The sequence below is a fragment of the Mus pahari genome, chromosome X (assembly GCF_900095145.1).
Source record: "Mus pahari chromosome X, PAHARI_EIJ_v1.1, whole genome shotgun sequence".
In the NCBI taxonomy this organism is placed as follows: domain Eukaryota; kingdom Metazoa; phylum Chordata; class Mammalia; order Rodentia; family Muridae; genus Mus; species Mus pahari.
In genome coordinates this window covers 138338522-138352762 of record NC_034613.1, presented here as the reverse complement: position 1 = coordinate 138352762, position 14241 = coordinate 138338522, and the positions used below count along the sequence as shown (strand labels likewise).

Below are 14241 nucleotides of genomic sequence, written 5' to 3'. Positions count from 1 at the left end.
TATATATATATATATATATATATATATATATATATATATATTCAGGGTTCTATTGGGACTGAAAAGTCAGAAGACTCTTGACTTTATATCTTGGCCTTGCAATTGTCTGGGCAGCTAATGCAAGGCAAGCAAGCTGTGAGAACCTTCTGCCAGGGCCCAACTTCAGAGACAGAATCCTGTGTTTCACATCTGGGGAGTTCTACCCCAACATTCAAAACACCTAAACAGACAAGTATATTTTACCTTAAACATGGCTGCTTGTGGCTCACCAAGCTCATGGAATGGAGGCCTGCTGGTTGCCATCTCGATGATGGTGCAGCCCAAGGACCAGATATCAGCTGGAGCACCATATCCCCGAGGTCCTTGATCAATAATCTCAGGTGCCATGTACTGCAGAGTTCCTATGTGGAAAACAAATGAACAAAGACTTGGGGGCACCATACTGTTTGAAAATTAAGTGGGCTACACGTGTGGATTTCACTGCTTCAGAAATGGTGAATGGAGCCTTCTCTTGTGTGAAAACTACTTGGTTGGATCATTTTTTGACCAGTGACATGCTTTCCTTTAACATGATTCACACTGAAAGAGGATTTTTGGGTCTGGGTTACCTCACTCAGGATGATCTTTTCTAGTTCCATCCATTTGCCTGCAAGTTCATGATGTCATTGTTTTTAATAACTGAGTAAATAAATCACACTTTCTGTATCCATTCTTCAGTTGAGGGACATCTGGGTTCTTTCCAGCTTCTGGCTATTACGAATAAGGCTGCTGTGAAGATAGTGGAGCGTGTGATCTTGTTATATGGTGGAGCATCTTCTGGGTATATGCCCAGGAGTGGTATAGCTGTGTCTTCAGGAAGAACTATTTCTAATTTTCTGAGGAATTGCCAGATTGATTTCCAGAGTGGTTGTACCAGCTTGCAGTCCCACCAACAATGGTGAGGACACCAGCAAATTTTATCACTTGAGTTTATGATTTTAGCCATTCTGACTAAGTGTTAAGGTAGAATCTCAAGGTTGTTTTGATTTGCATTTCCCTGATCACTAAGGATGTTTAACATTTCTTTATAGGTGCTTCTCAGATATTCAAGTTTCCTGTGTTGAGAATTCTCTGTTTAGCTCTGTACCCCATTTTTTAATTGGGGTATTTGGGTTTTTTTGGAGTCTAACTTCTTGAGTTCTTTGTATATTTTGGATATTAGTCCTCTGTCAGATGTAGGGTTAGTTAAAATCTTTTCCCAGGGGGCTGGTGAGATGGCTCAGTGGGTAAGAGCACCCGACTGCTCTTCCGAAGGTCCAGAGTTCAAATCCCAACAACCACATGGTGGCTCATAACCATCTGTAACAAGATCTGACTCCCTCTTCTGGAGTGTCTGAAGACAGCTATAGTGTACTTACATATAATAAATAAATCTTTAAAAAAAGATTTTTTCCCAACCTGTAGGCTGCCATTTTGTCCTATTGACAGTGTCCTTTGACTCAGACCCAAAAGGACATGCATGATATGTACTCACTGATAAGTGAATATTAGCCAAAAAGTACAGAATACTTATGATACACCCCACAGACCCTAAGAAGTTAAACAAGAAGGAAGGCCCAAGTAAGGATGCTTAAATCTCACTTAGAAAAGGGAACAAAATAATCATGGGAGGCAGAGGGAAGGACATGGGTGGGAGAGGAGAGAGGAAGGGGAAAGGGGGGGCAGAATCAGGTATGGTGGTAGACAGGAGAGAGGTTCAGAGGGCCAGGAGAATGAATGAAAATATGCAACTGCAACTGCTAGGGGTGGAGTGGGGATGGGGAACCTCTAGAAGGTCCTGGAGGCCTCAGATGGGGAAGGCTCCCAAGACTCAATGTAGGTGGCCTTAGCTGAAATGTACAACAGTGGGGATATAGAACCTGAAGAGACAGGTAGTCAGACAGGGCCCTCAGTAGAAGAATGGGGACACCAACCCACCTATAAAACTGCTCCTGTCTCAAAGAAATGCAGGGATAAAAATGGAGCAGAGACTGAAGGAATAGCAGACAGTGACTGACCCAACTTGCCATCCATCCCTTGGATGGGTACCAATCCATAACATTATTGCTGATACTATATTGTGCTTGCAGACAGGAGCCTGACATGGTTGTCCTCTGAGAGGCTCTACCCAGCCACTGACTGACACAAATACATTTACTCCCAGCCAAACATTGGACAGAGACCCCTATGGAAGAGTTAGGGGAGGGATTGAAGGAACTGAAGAGGATGACAACCCCGTAGGAAGACCAACAGTGCCCATTAAATCTGGATCCCTAGGAGCTCCCAGAGACTGAACCACCAACCAAAGAACATACATGAACTGGTCCAAGGACCCCTTGCACATATGTAGCAGAGGACTGCCTTGTCTGGCATAAGTGGAAGAGGATGAGCCTAATCCTGTAGAGACTTGATGCCCCAGGGTGGGGGGATTCCAAGGGGGACACCCTTTTAGAGGCGAGAGGATGGGGAGGAATTCTGTGATCAGGAATCGGGAGGGGGTCAACGAACTCAGAAATCGCCTGCCTCTGCTTCCGAAGTGCTGGGATTAAAGACGTGCGCCACCACGCCCGGTGGGATTCTACTTTTTTTTTTTAATGTGTCAAGTTCTGATTTCTGAAGTTCAAAAACATAGCTCATAGGTGCTCAAACAACATTTAAGAGTATTTCAGAGAATGCATGTTTAGCTCAACATCCTCAGCACCTCTGTTCTGAAATCTCTCTTTGTTGTGTTTATCAATATTTTTGTAGTTTCTTTTGTTTGAAACTTGTTTGACATTTATTAGATCTAGAGGTTTTTACTCAAAGGATTTCTGAAACCTGGTTTAGAAATAATGTAAAAGATGCCAAATGAGTCAAGGTGATGGAAAGGTCTCTTTAAGGGCTGAAACGATCACGTATGTTGTTTCTGTTTACTCAGTTTTATTGCCCATGATGTTTCTAATGTTTTGGTTTGGTAGGTAGCTTTAAATTTTAAGAAAAGAATCATTTCCAGCATTGGGGACACAGAGGCAAGCGAATCTCTGTGATTTCGAAATCAGCCAGGCTACAGACAAACCCTTTCTTGGGGAAAAATATATACATTTTTTTCATCAGTGTTTCATGATGAAATGAACATAGAGGAAAAAAAATCACTCAGCTATTCTTATGTAGAAATTGTTAAAAACAAGTGTGAGATATTAAGACTTAAATAAAAGGACTGAGTTTGCAATTTTATTTTTACAAATATATATATTTTTTCTGAATGAGTCTAAGTCCCAAGAATGAGAATAATGATAATAATAAATAATGTTCTAGTTTGGGCTAAGCTATAAAAGTTTTTGAAAGACTTTATTACTACTAACTTGTTTAATTGTGGCCATGACATCAGGAGATCTGTGGAGTGGCAAAGAGAATTAGAATAAAATAGCAAGTGCAGAGTTGACCTTAGCCAAGATGTGCAGATCATACTGATATGCGGAGCAATGAAAGGGTCTTTCTCAAGGCTATAAAACAACCAAAGGAGGTTTCCTGAGTTTTTTTTTAAATCAATGAAGTTACTATATTCTTATTTTGAGAAGCCATTTTTCCTTCCTATAAAATATCAGTTAGTTAAAGGAGCTAATGTCTTACTCTATCTCAGGCCAATTTGCATCTTACTATTGTAGGCCAGGTTAACAAGGAACTGTCCTTGATCTTCCTGCCTCAGTCGCCAGAGTATTGGGTTCCCAGGTACAAACCATTAGGCCTGGCATCATTACTCATCAGTGTCTCACTATATAACCCAGGCTAGCCTGGAGCTCACCATATAGTCCAGGCTGACATTAAACTCATGTTGATTCTTCGTCCTCAGCCCTCCAAGCCTCTAAAAGTATGACCCATCATACCTAGATTCCTAGGACATTTGTGACCAATACAACGTTCTGCAACAATGGGAACGTACTCTGTGCAGTCTAACATGGTAGCCATCAACTATGTATGACTATTATGTTATGGAAATGTGGTTAGTGAGACAAAAAAGAAATGAATCTTTAAATTATTCTAAGTTACTTTCAACCACTTAAGTTATACATTAGTCAGTATTGGTAAAGACAAACAGGTTAGTGGGGTACTTATAAAAGCTTTGGCTTCCAGAGCCAAAATGAAGTGGTGGGGTGGGGGTGGGGGGACTTCTCAGCCAGTTGCAAAGTTGGGCAAGACAAAAACACATCTCCTGTGTACTTGTACTGTGAGGAAGTCCCAGTGCCTCAGGAAGGAAACTTCTGGTGTTACAATATCCCCTCCAGGCTGTTGTTGCTGTGACTAACACAGGGAGTGGTGTTGGCAGGGGATGCTCCTTCTAAGAATCTATAACTAAGTACAGAAAGATTTAGCACTCTGTTGTTTATTAAGCTCTCACGTTTCTCTGCTCTATGATGCCAGGGCTGCTATCTCCATGCCTCTTGCAGCTTTCTGCTAGCTTCTGTAACTAGAAGGCACTAGAGAGACTTCAGAAGGCTGGAGGGGGAACTTCTCTTCCCTGTATGCTTGTTCTTGTGAGCAGGCTTTGATGTGGAACCTCAATTGACTGTAATATCCAGGGATTTTTAAAAATCACTCTATACTCCTAGAACCAGCTTCCTTCCCCTCAGACATATTTATATCAGTGTAATCACATATATTCCTTCCTCAAAGTTCTGATCCCACCTTACCATCTGTACACTCCCACCCTTATGAAGGTCTCCTGATGTCTTAGTCTCCTTTCTGCCTTTTTAGTTTCAGTACTGAGAAAATGCTGTATGAAAACAATTGAAGTGGTTTATATTTTCCTGCCTGGACCACAGTTCATATACTTAAAAATTGTATATATCTTATTGATATATATTCATTGTACATAGTGATTGGTTTCATATTCATACAATTATTTCATATACTTCAAGCATATTCACACCCTTCTTATCCCCCCTTTTCCTATTTCCATTAATTTCTACAGATAGAATCTTTCTCCTACTTTTGTGTCATATTTAGATGTGATTTAAGAATCTATATAGGAGCCGGGCGTGGTGGTGCACACCTTTAATCCCAGCACTCGGGAGGCAGAGGCGGGCGGATTTCTGAGTTCGAGGCCAGCCTGGTCTACAAAGTGAGTTCCAGGACAGCCAGGGCTATATAGAGAAACCCTGTCTCGAAAAAAAAATCTATATAGGGTAAGGATCCACAAATGCAAGAAAACCTACACTCTGTCTGACTTATTTTGTTTACAGAGAGGGGCATGCAGAAGATTTGGAAGGAGGGGAAAGAAGTAGGAATGGTGTTATAATCTCAAAAATAAAATAAATTTGTAAAAAGAACATGAGAATAAATTTATATTACATAGAACTCAAAAATAGTAGTAAACCAAACAATGATGGCTAACTGACCCCAAATGACTGTCTACCTTAGCATAAACTTTACATAATTGAAATTTACTTATTTTATCACCTTAAGATAAATGTGGAATTTTCTCTGTATGAGACCACAGTTGAGTATCAACCATTATAAACGTAAGAACTCAGTAAGAACATCATATTATTTATTGCTGTGTAATAAATTACTCCCAAATTTAGAAGCTTAAAAGAATGTATTGGTATATGGGGTACAGGTCAGTAGTAGCATATTTGCCTGGCATACCTAAGGCTCTGGGATCCATCCTTAAAATAACCAAAAAAGGTTATTATGATCTTGTAAGATTGAAGGGTTGGGGCTCAGAAGCATCTGGCAGGTAGTCTCCTCTGAGACTGCAGAGCAGATGTGGATTGTGGCTACAGGGTTTAAATGTTAGACTAAGGAAGCTAGGTCTACTTTGAAGCTCCTTCATTCATCCTGGGATGAGTAGAAAGCTTCCTAATTTCAGTCTCTCGTCACATGGCATCTTCTAGAGACTGCTCAAGACAATTTCTATCAGTGAGAGTCATCTGACAGAAGGAAGTTGACACTTTGCTGTCACTATCACCTCTAACTTTTTCTTTCACTGGAAACAAGTCACTCTATCCAGTCCACATTCAACTGCAATAAAGGCCTGCCCCCCCCCATCTGACTTCTGGTCAGTATCTGATAGCCTGTCAATAATTTCCGTGTACTATGTATGTGACTTCCATAATTCTATAAGATTGGGCAAAAAAGGTGGCACCTACTATTATTCCACATTTAAAACAGGAGGAAACTAAAGGAGTTGAAGCTAGAACCCAGGCCTATCTCTGAGTTCAGAACTTGACATCATTGAATTATGTAACAAATCAAAACATATTGCTTAAGAAAAAGCTGCCTGAAAAAAAAAGGCTCATGCAGGGCTTCAAGGACACAGTATTCCCTCTTTCCCTCATACCTGGAAGATACAGAGCATTGGTGGAAACCTCAGCATTCCATTTGATTCACTACTGTATTTACATGTAAGTATCTGCTCACATGGAACAGCAACAGAGAGATGTGGAACTATACAAATACTTCAGATAAAGGACCACCCCTGGTGATATGTGTGTAGGTATATGTCAATTCTACCAGAGGCTGGACTCTGGAGGAAATCAGTGAATGGCATTGTGATACATTTGAACCATATACAAATCTTAGAAAACTGCCTTGTCCTGCACCTGGCTCTCTTTGAGGCCTTACCTCATTTGTCCCAGCCCTCAGGTACCTGCTGTGTCCAGGGTGTGGTATAGAATTCACAACACAGTATCCCAAAGACCCACAGGAGCTGACTCAAGATCCCTTGGGATATATTCCTTCCACTGGAAGCTTTTGGGTAGTTCTCAAGGCAGGATCTCCACATTTTCAGCAAAGAAAACATGGCACTAGGTGACTCTTTGACAGAGGGACCAAACTATGATCTAGGTCTGAGACAGGGACAACAGGAACATATTTTCTAAGGGAGCTTTAAAGTCCTCAGTACAAAAGTTTGCATCCCTTACTCTGGAGCCTCTCATCTAAATCAAGGGACTCAAAGACTTTGCAGAGGAAAACAAACATGTGAGGTACACAGTGAGGGCAGCTTCTTTTGACAATGGGGCCAGTTGTTTACTTGGTGACAAATAAGAGGAGTGAGACTGGGGGGATCCCTAGAAGGGTATGGCTCATAGCAACTCAAGCAGTTCAGTGGATTCCAGATACCCACTGTTGAAGAGACCACACATGTTAGTGTCTCCCATGAGCTCCTTGAGATTTTGTTAGTATCCTAAATTTCTCCCCCTCCCCTCTCTCTCTTTTGTTTTTTCGAGACAGGGTTTCTCTGTGTAGCCCTGGCTGTCCTGAAACTCACTCTGTAGAGCAGGCTGGCCTCGAACTCAGAGATCCACCTGCCTCTGCCTCCCAAGTGCTGGGATTAAAGGCATGCACCACCACTGCCCAGCAAATTTCAACTCTTTATATTAAAAGAGTAGTGAAAAGAGAAGTATAGTACAACCTTCCATGGTGGTAGAAAAGGTCCTAATCATGCTGCCTGGTGATAGCCTTTGACACTGTAAGGTCTGTGGATACAGCCACACCCCTTTCAATGCTGAGTTGAAGGTAACACAAACCTCAGATTCAAGAGGTGGGGCAAGTTATTGCCATGTAGCTTTTGGGTATTTTTCAAAGAACTACAGAAACAGTCTTCCAGGTTTGAATGGCTCCATGGAAAGAAAAAGAGCAATGAGTACAATGTGAAGAGGTTGGAGAGGTTCAGGGGACACTTAGCCAATAGCCAGTTCAAATATCCATCCATGACATGGGGGGGTCACATTCAGCGGGATCCAGCAAAAGAAATGAACATCAAATACCAGGCCCCAAAGTGCAGAGATCCAGATCCAGTTTACAATGGTGTTACCTAAGATACAAGCTGCCATTTCCCTGCGTTTGCCTTTTTGAAGATGGTTACTTAGGAAAGAGTTGAGAAAAGAAGCTAACACTACTGACTGTAGGGTAGAGGCCAACACTACACTGGGCAGGGAGAGGGGCAAGTGAGTTAGCACCATGAGTGAGGACGAGAGCACTGTTGAGTACACAGCCTAGACCTTTCCATCACCCGCTCTGACCTGCTGCTGCTCCTCCAGGTTTCACTGTGATTCTGTCATCCAAAGCAGCTGATAAAGTCATAGGACAAACCACAAAACTGCTCTGGGCTAAATGTAAGGGACAGGAGGAGACAAAAACTTTTATGACACCTTATGTGTCCCACAGGTTCAACATGTTAATTCCATATGGAAACTCAGTTCTCTTAAAGACCCCCCCCCACTCTAAAGGTTTATATATTCAACATGCAAATTCATATTGATTATATTTATTTAGTGAACAAATATTTTAATTTCACTTGCTATAATACTGGTACTTGTCAAAATATTTCAATATTGATCCATTTCAACTTTGGTAGCCCCCCTGATATCTGTTTTTGAGAGCTTTCCCATTTGTTGTGTAACAGTTTCTATGAGATGAACTTTCCATTTTTGTAGAAAACTTGTTAAAACGGGATGTTTACAGGGAGGCGAAACAACTGGGCACCCTAAGGGGAAGCAAAATATTGCACGGAAGTACACAACTCAAACTATCTTCAGGAAGTCCATGAAACTGACCAGATTCTCTATTTATGCTTGAAGAAGGAGGGTCCTAAACAGTAAAGACTGCTGAGAGTTACTCTCAGATGAGGCAACCTGCAAAGAATACTCTCAGACTAGTCCAGCTGACTAGAAGAAGCAGAGGTGAACCAAGAGAAGAGGAGAGGAGAGGAGAGGAGAGGAGAGGAGAGGAGAGGAGAGGAGAGGAGACGGGACGGGACGGGACGGGACGGGACGGGACGGGACGGGACGGGACGGGACAGGACCGGACCAGACCGGACTGGACCGGACCAGCAAAGACCAACCAAATTGGCTATTAGAAATGAAACCAAGCCAAGCTGCCTAGAAGAGGCTTAGACCAACTGAGTCACCTGAAAAGGTCATTTTCCAAACTTTTTGGCTACCTACAGGCTGTGCAGTGTGCTCCAAGTACCCAGCTTTTGTGAACTATCATCCATGTTGGGGTGGGATTTGATTATCTAGCTGCTTTTAAGTCATTTCTACTCCTGTAAGTAACCTTTCACCCATATTCCTGTAAGTAACTCCAATAATATTGATTCATCAAGTTGGATTTTGGTATATCCATACTTTGGTCTGTCATGGACTCCTCTATTTGTGGAAAAGTTTGTCGTACAACACCATTTTACTCAATAAAAATCCAAGGCATAGATATACAGACAGAGTAATTTACATGTCTAAGGTGACACAGGTAGCAAGTGGTTGAACCAGAAATTGGGATTTATATTTATATAAGAAACTATAACTTCAACATATTCTTTATGTGGGAAACACTAATTGAGTCTTGGTGTAGCCTTGTCCCATTTTAAGACACATGTACTTCTACTGGCCATACAACTAAAAAGTTGTTTTTTAATAGATTCATATTTTTTTTGATGGGGAGCATGTTTCCATTGTGGGTGCCCAGGGATTAATAAACAACATTCTCTTATTGAAGAAAATTCTTTTAGATCTGGAACATTATTTACCATAGATAAGGCCAACTTTGTCCATTGTACAACTTTGGCCATTTCAAGGACAGCACAAGCACCTGCCATCTATACCTTATTCCAGAACTATAAGGTTATGAGAGCTGTTTCACAGGTCTACCCAGCATGCTCTTTGTGATCATCATGTTCCTCTTTGGGAGACCACAATCTTATTAAAAATCAGCACTTCTTTCCAAGGATCAAGGTTTTAGCTATAGTTGCTTTTAAGCAGGAATTTCAAAAAGCCACAGGTAGCTTGCAAGAAGACCTTCTACCTACTGGCCTGGTAAATGGAAAAGCAGCTGGTAATTTATATCACCTTTGAGTCCAGTCCCTGTCAATATTCAGAGTGTTTCATCACCATCAGGTGGACGAGTAAATGCAGTTTTTCAAACTCACATAAAATATCCTATTTCCCCAGAAGAATTAGCCTCCCTTGGAAACATAATCATATCAAAATGCAAAGTGTTAGAATTCACTATGGTAAAGAGCTATCTTTATGACAGACCAATAAAATGTCCTAGTAAGTTACACAAAATTACCCAATATTTTGACTGGTGTGCTATCAACTGTGAAGACATACTGCCATTTTACTGAGTAAGAACCCTTAGGATATTTCAGCAGAATTATTTGTCAATCCAACTTGTAAAAAGCTAAGAGGAAAGTAGGGTGTCACAGATAGCTATATCAGATAATCATCTCACTCTAATAATGTTAAAACACTTTAAAGTCAAGGACAATATTTCATGTGCATTAAGAATCAAAATGGATAAAGCTTCAAACAACCATCCCAAGTGAGGTAATTCAGACCCCAAAAGACACAGAGTGTGTTTTCTCTTATATATGGATGTAAACATCTAAAATTGAAATATATGTTTTTAATCTGAAAAGCCACAGAAGTTAGGTAGCTAGTAAGTGACCAGGGGGAAGACAGGATCTATCTTCCAAGGAAGGGGAAACAGAGTATAGGGCTACAAAAAAATATAAAGGGGAAACTAGAATAAGGAGGATTAGTGGGGAGGGGGATGGAAGAAAAGAGTAAAGGAAGGAATATGGGGGATGGATCATTAACACTAAAGCCTTTTGAAAAGTCATATGGAAACTTGCTACCATAGAAGCTTCCTAAAATATATCTACATATGAGAGGAAGTTAAATGGAGTCATTATATAATGGGAGAGACAATGCTCCAACTAGATACTCTATGCCACTAAGTAAATGCTCCACAGCTAGGAATGAGTTCCATCTTGTTGGGACATTACCTAAAGGGGTTCCATAGAACTCCCAAACAACACTAGTATCATCAAGTTTACTGATTGTTTTCCATAACCTGATGGAAGTCGCTATTGCTAAAGACACAAGTTATTTAGAACATTGAACATGGAGAAATTGATCTGCTGCTCAACCAGAAGTTTTACCCATACTAATTAAGGTTCATGATGTTGGAAAATACATTGTTCAGTAGCAGAGGAAAAAAAAAGCAAGCATCAATATCACCTAGCTATAAATAAACCCTGTCACCTAGGGCAGTGATAACCCTGCAAAATATACTTGTACAATAGTGACATAAATGTTATAGGAGAAACCAACCTCTTTCCCAGTTGGATTTAAGGCCCACTCCATGAGATGACACACATACCGGACACTGCTCAAGTACCAAGAACCTGAGAAACCACATACTTTATTGGTCTAGGGGAAAACTTGTTACTACTAGTATGCTAGAGAGGCAGTTCTCAACCTGTGGATCATGACCCCTTTGAACGCCACATATCAGTGATGGATCAAGGAAACAGTGTCTTTCAGACACAATAGGACTGATACATATATGAACTCACAGAGGCTGTGACAATATGCCCAAGACCTGCACAAGTTCAAAGCACACAAAAGTCCCAACACTGAGAAGAGGCAAAGTCCCACCCCTAAGCAAAAAAATATTTGCAATAGATACCTGCTGGGACAGGGAAAAACTTAGACTGTCATTTGGTATATTACCTATAGTACAGGGCAGGTAGGCTAAGAGTATTTGCCCAAGAGTAATTGCCAATATGAAACAGATTCCTGTTGTTTTGCACTTTTTGTTTTGCTTGATTATTTAAAATAATTTTATTTGCTTGATTAAAATCTATTTGTCTTAATAGATTTCATGATGGTTATTTATTTATTATTTTATTTACATCACAAATGTTGTCCCCTCCCTGTTCCTCCTAGAAGAGTTCTTCCTCCCTCCTCTTCACTTCTGAGAGGGTGCTCCCCCCCCACATATCCCCCAACCCTGGGGCATTAGGTCTCAATAGGATCATTCTCTCCCACTGAGACCAGATATGGCAGTCCTCTGCTCCATTTGTGCCGGGCACCTTGGACCAGCCCATGCATGCTCTTTGGTTGGTGGCTCAGCCTCTGGGAGCTTGTTTTTTAAAAACATGCACACTGAGTAGGAGGAGGGAGAAAAAGAGGGGAGAGAAGGGGAGAGAGGGAGAGAGAACATGACATTGGGTAGATAGGGTGGTGGGAAGGATCTTGGAAGAGCTGGGGAGCAGAAAGTATAATCAAACTATATTCTATGGAATTCTATATGTATTCTATAAAATATTACATTCTAAAATATTTTTAAAACTTAGAAAAATCAAAATGATACTGTGTTGAGAAGGTGACCAGTAGTTGCTGGGCAGTGGTGGTGCATGCCTTTAATCCCAGCACTAGGGAGGCAGAGGCAGGCGGATTTCTGAGTTCGAGGCCAGCCTGGTCTACAGAGTGAGAAGGTTACCAATAAGTAGTTCTCAGATGACCACAGACTGAGGAGAAAGCTTAGATCCAAGATGGCACTACATAACCAGCTATGCTCTGCTTACCTGTAAAGGTCTCGGTGCATGGATTAATTCCTGCGAGGCGTTTAGAGGTTCCAAAATCAGAGATTTTTACCACTCCACTATAGGTGTTCACCAGAACGTTATCTCCCTTTAGAAAAAGAACAGCATTGAATATATAAAGGAAGATTTAATTGAACCAGCACCCTATAGTGTGGTGCCTTTAAATAAACTCTACTAAGAATGGACCTGACATGGGGTGGGGCTGTCTTGATAAGCTGCCTCCCTGTGAGTGGACTATTCAGGCATACTATAGTGACAGCTTGGAAAAAACACCTCCTTGGTTACTTAGAGATCCCATACCTTTATGTCTCTGTGCACTATCTGGTTTTCATGGAGATACTTCAGGCCTTCCAGGATCTGTTTGGTATAAAACTTGATGGTGGGTTCCTTCATGGGTCCCCATTTAGATCGTAAGAGAGCAGAAAGGCTTCCTAGAAAGTGACACAGCAAAACCAAACCAAGAAACAAATTAAAAAACAACAAACAAACAAACAAAAACTCACCAGGATACAAAGATTCATTTGTAAGGAATCAGTGAAGTAAACTCAAGTGATAGTTCTAACCTAACACTGGTATTCAGATCATCACTATTCAAATAAAATAGCATAAGATTATTATTTCAATGTACACACTTATTTTACCCAGTTGCTCACTGCCAAGCACGTTTCCAGAAGCTATTACAAATATCATCTAATTTAACCCACCCAATAATTGGCTGAGATATAGGCCTACTAATATTCCAATGATGCTTACTTCAAGTATTACTACTGTAACAGTGTATTTACTTAACCACAAAACTGAGATTCCAGACTCATAATAGCTGGACCCATTCAAACTACCAGTTCTAGATCCCTTACTTCTAATACCCTATTGCCTACATGTAGGGACTTTATATGGAAAGCACTAGTAATTGGTTTTATTATCCACTTGTTATTTTGCAACATCTCTTTAAAAGAAACTGTACCCACTGTGATATGAAAGGGTTAGGGATACCAGGTATAAAAAGGTTTAAAGGGTGTGGAAGTTTGGATGTCATTGGCCTTCACGGACTCATAGGGAGGAATACTATTAGGAGTTGTGACCTTGTTGGAGGAAATGTGTCACTGTGGAGATAGGCTTTGATGTTTCATAAATGCTCAAGCCATGCCCAGTGGGACAGTCTCCTTTTGCCTGTGGATTAAGATGTAGAACTCTCAGTTCTTTCTTCAGCACCATGCCTGTTGTCACACTGCCATGTTTCCTGCCTTGATGATAATGGACTGAACCTCCTAAACTGTAAGCCAGCCCCAAATTAAATATTTTCTTTTATAACCATGGTCATGTTGCCTTTTTACAACACAAAAAAACCACCCCAAAACAAAACAAACAAACAAACAAAAAACCCTAACTGTGAAACAGGGGATGGCCTAGACGGAGGAAAGGCAGGAATGGCAGGAGGGTTTATCAAACTAAGGGTGTATAAAAATGCTGTATAAACTAGGCAGTGATGACACATGCCTTTAATCCTAGCACTAAGGAGGCAGAGGTAGGAGAATCTCTTAGTTTGAGGCCAGCCTGGTCTACAGAGTAAGTTCTAGGACTGCCAGGAATACAAAGAGAAAACGTGTCTTGAAAAACAAAGTAAAAAAGTCATATAAGAAGGCCATTATTGGGCTGGTGAGATGGCTCAGCAGGTAAGAGCACTGACTGCTCTTCCAAAGGTCCTGAGTTCAAATCCCAGCAACCACATGGTGGCTCACAGCCACCCATAATGAGATCTGATGCCCTCTTCTGATGTGTTGGAAAACAGCTACAGTGTACTTATGTATAATAATAAATATATCTTTGGGCAGGAGCGAACAGGGAGTGAGCGA

At 41.0% G+C, this 14241-nt stretch overlaps 1 protein-coding gene across 1 annotated transcript in view; it reads right to left on the bottom strand.

Annotated features, from left to right (window-relative positions):
* The window catches only part of Map3k15 (mitogen-activated protein kinase kinase kinase 15), a 121787-nt gene that overhangs the window by 10119 nt on the left and 97427 nt on the right, over positions 1 to 14241 (bottom strand). Inside the window, exons 17-19 of the mRNA XM_021188626.2 lie at positions 12689 to 12819; positions 12371 to 12476; positions 244 to 401 (exon numbers count right to left, since the gene is read on the bottom strand). Coding sequence (XP_021044285.1) covers positions 244 to 401; positions 12371 to 12476; positions 12689 to 12819 — 395 coding nt within the window. The remainder of the gene's footprint in view (positions 1 to 243; positions 402 to 12370; positions 12477 to 12688; positions 12820 to 14241) is intronic.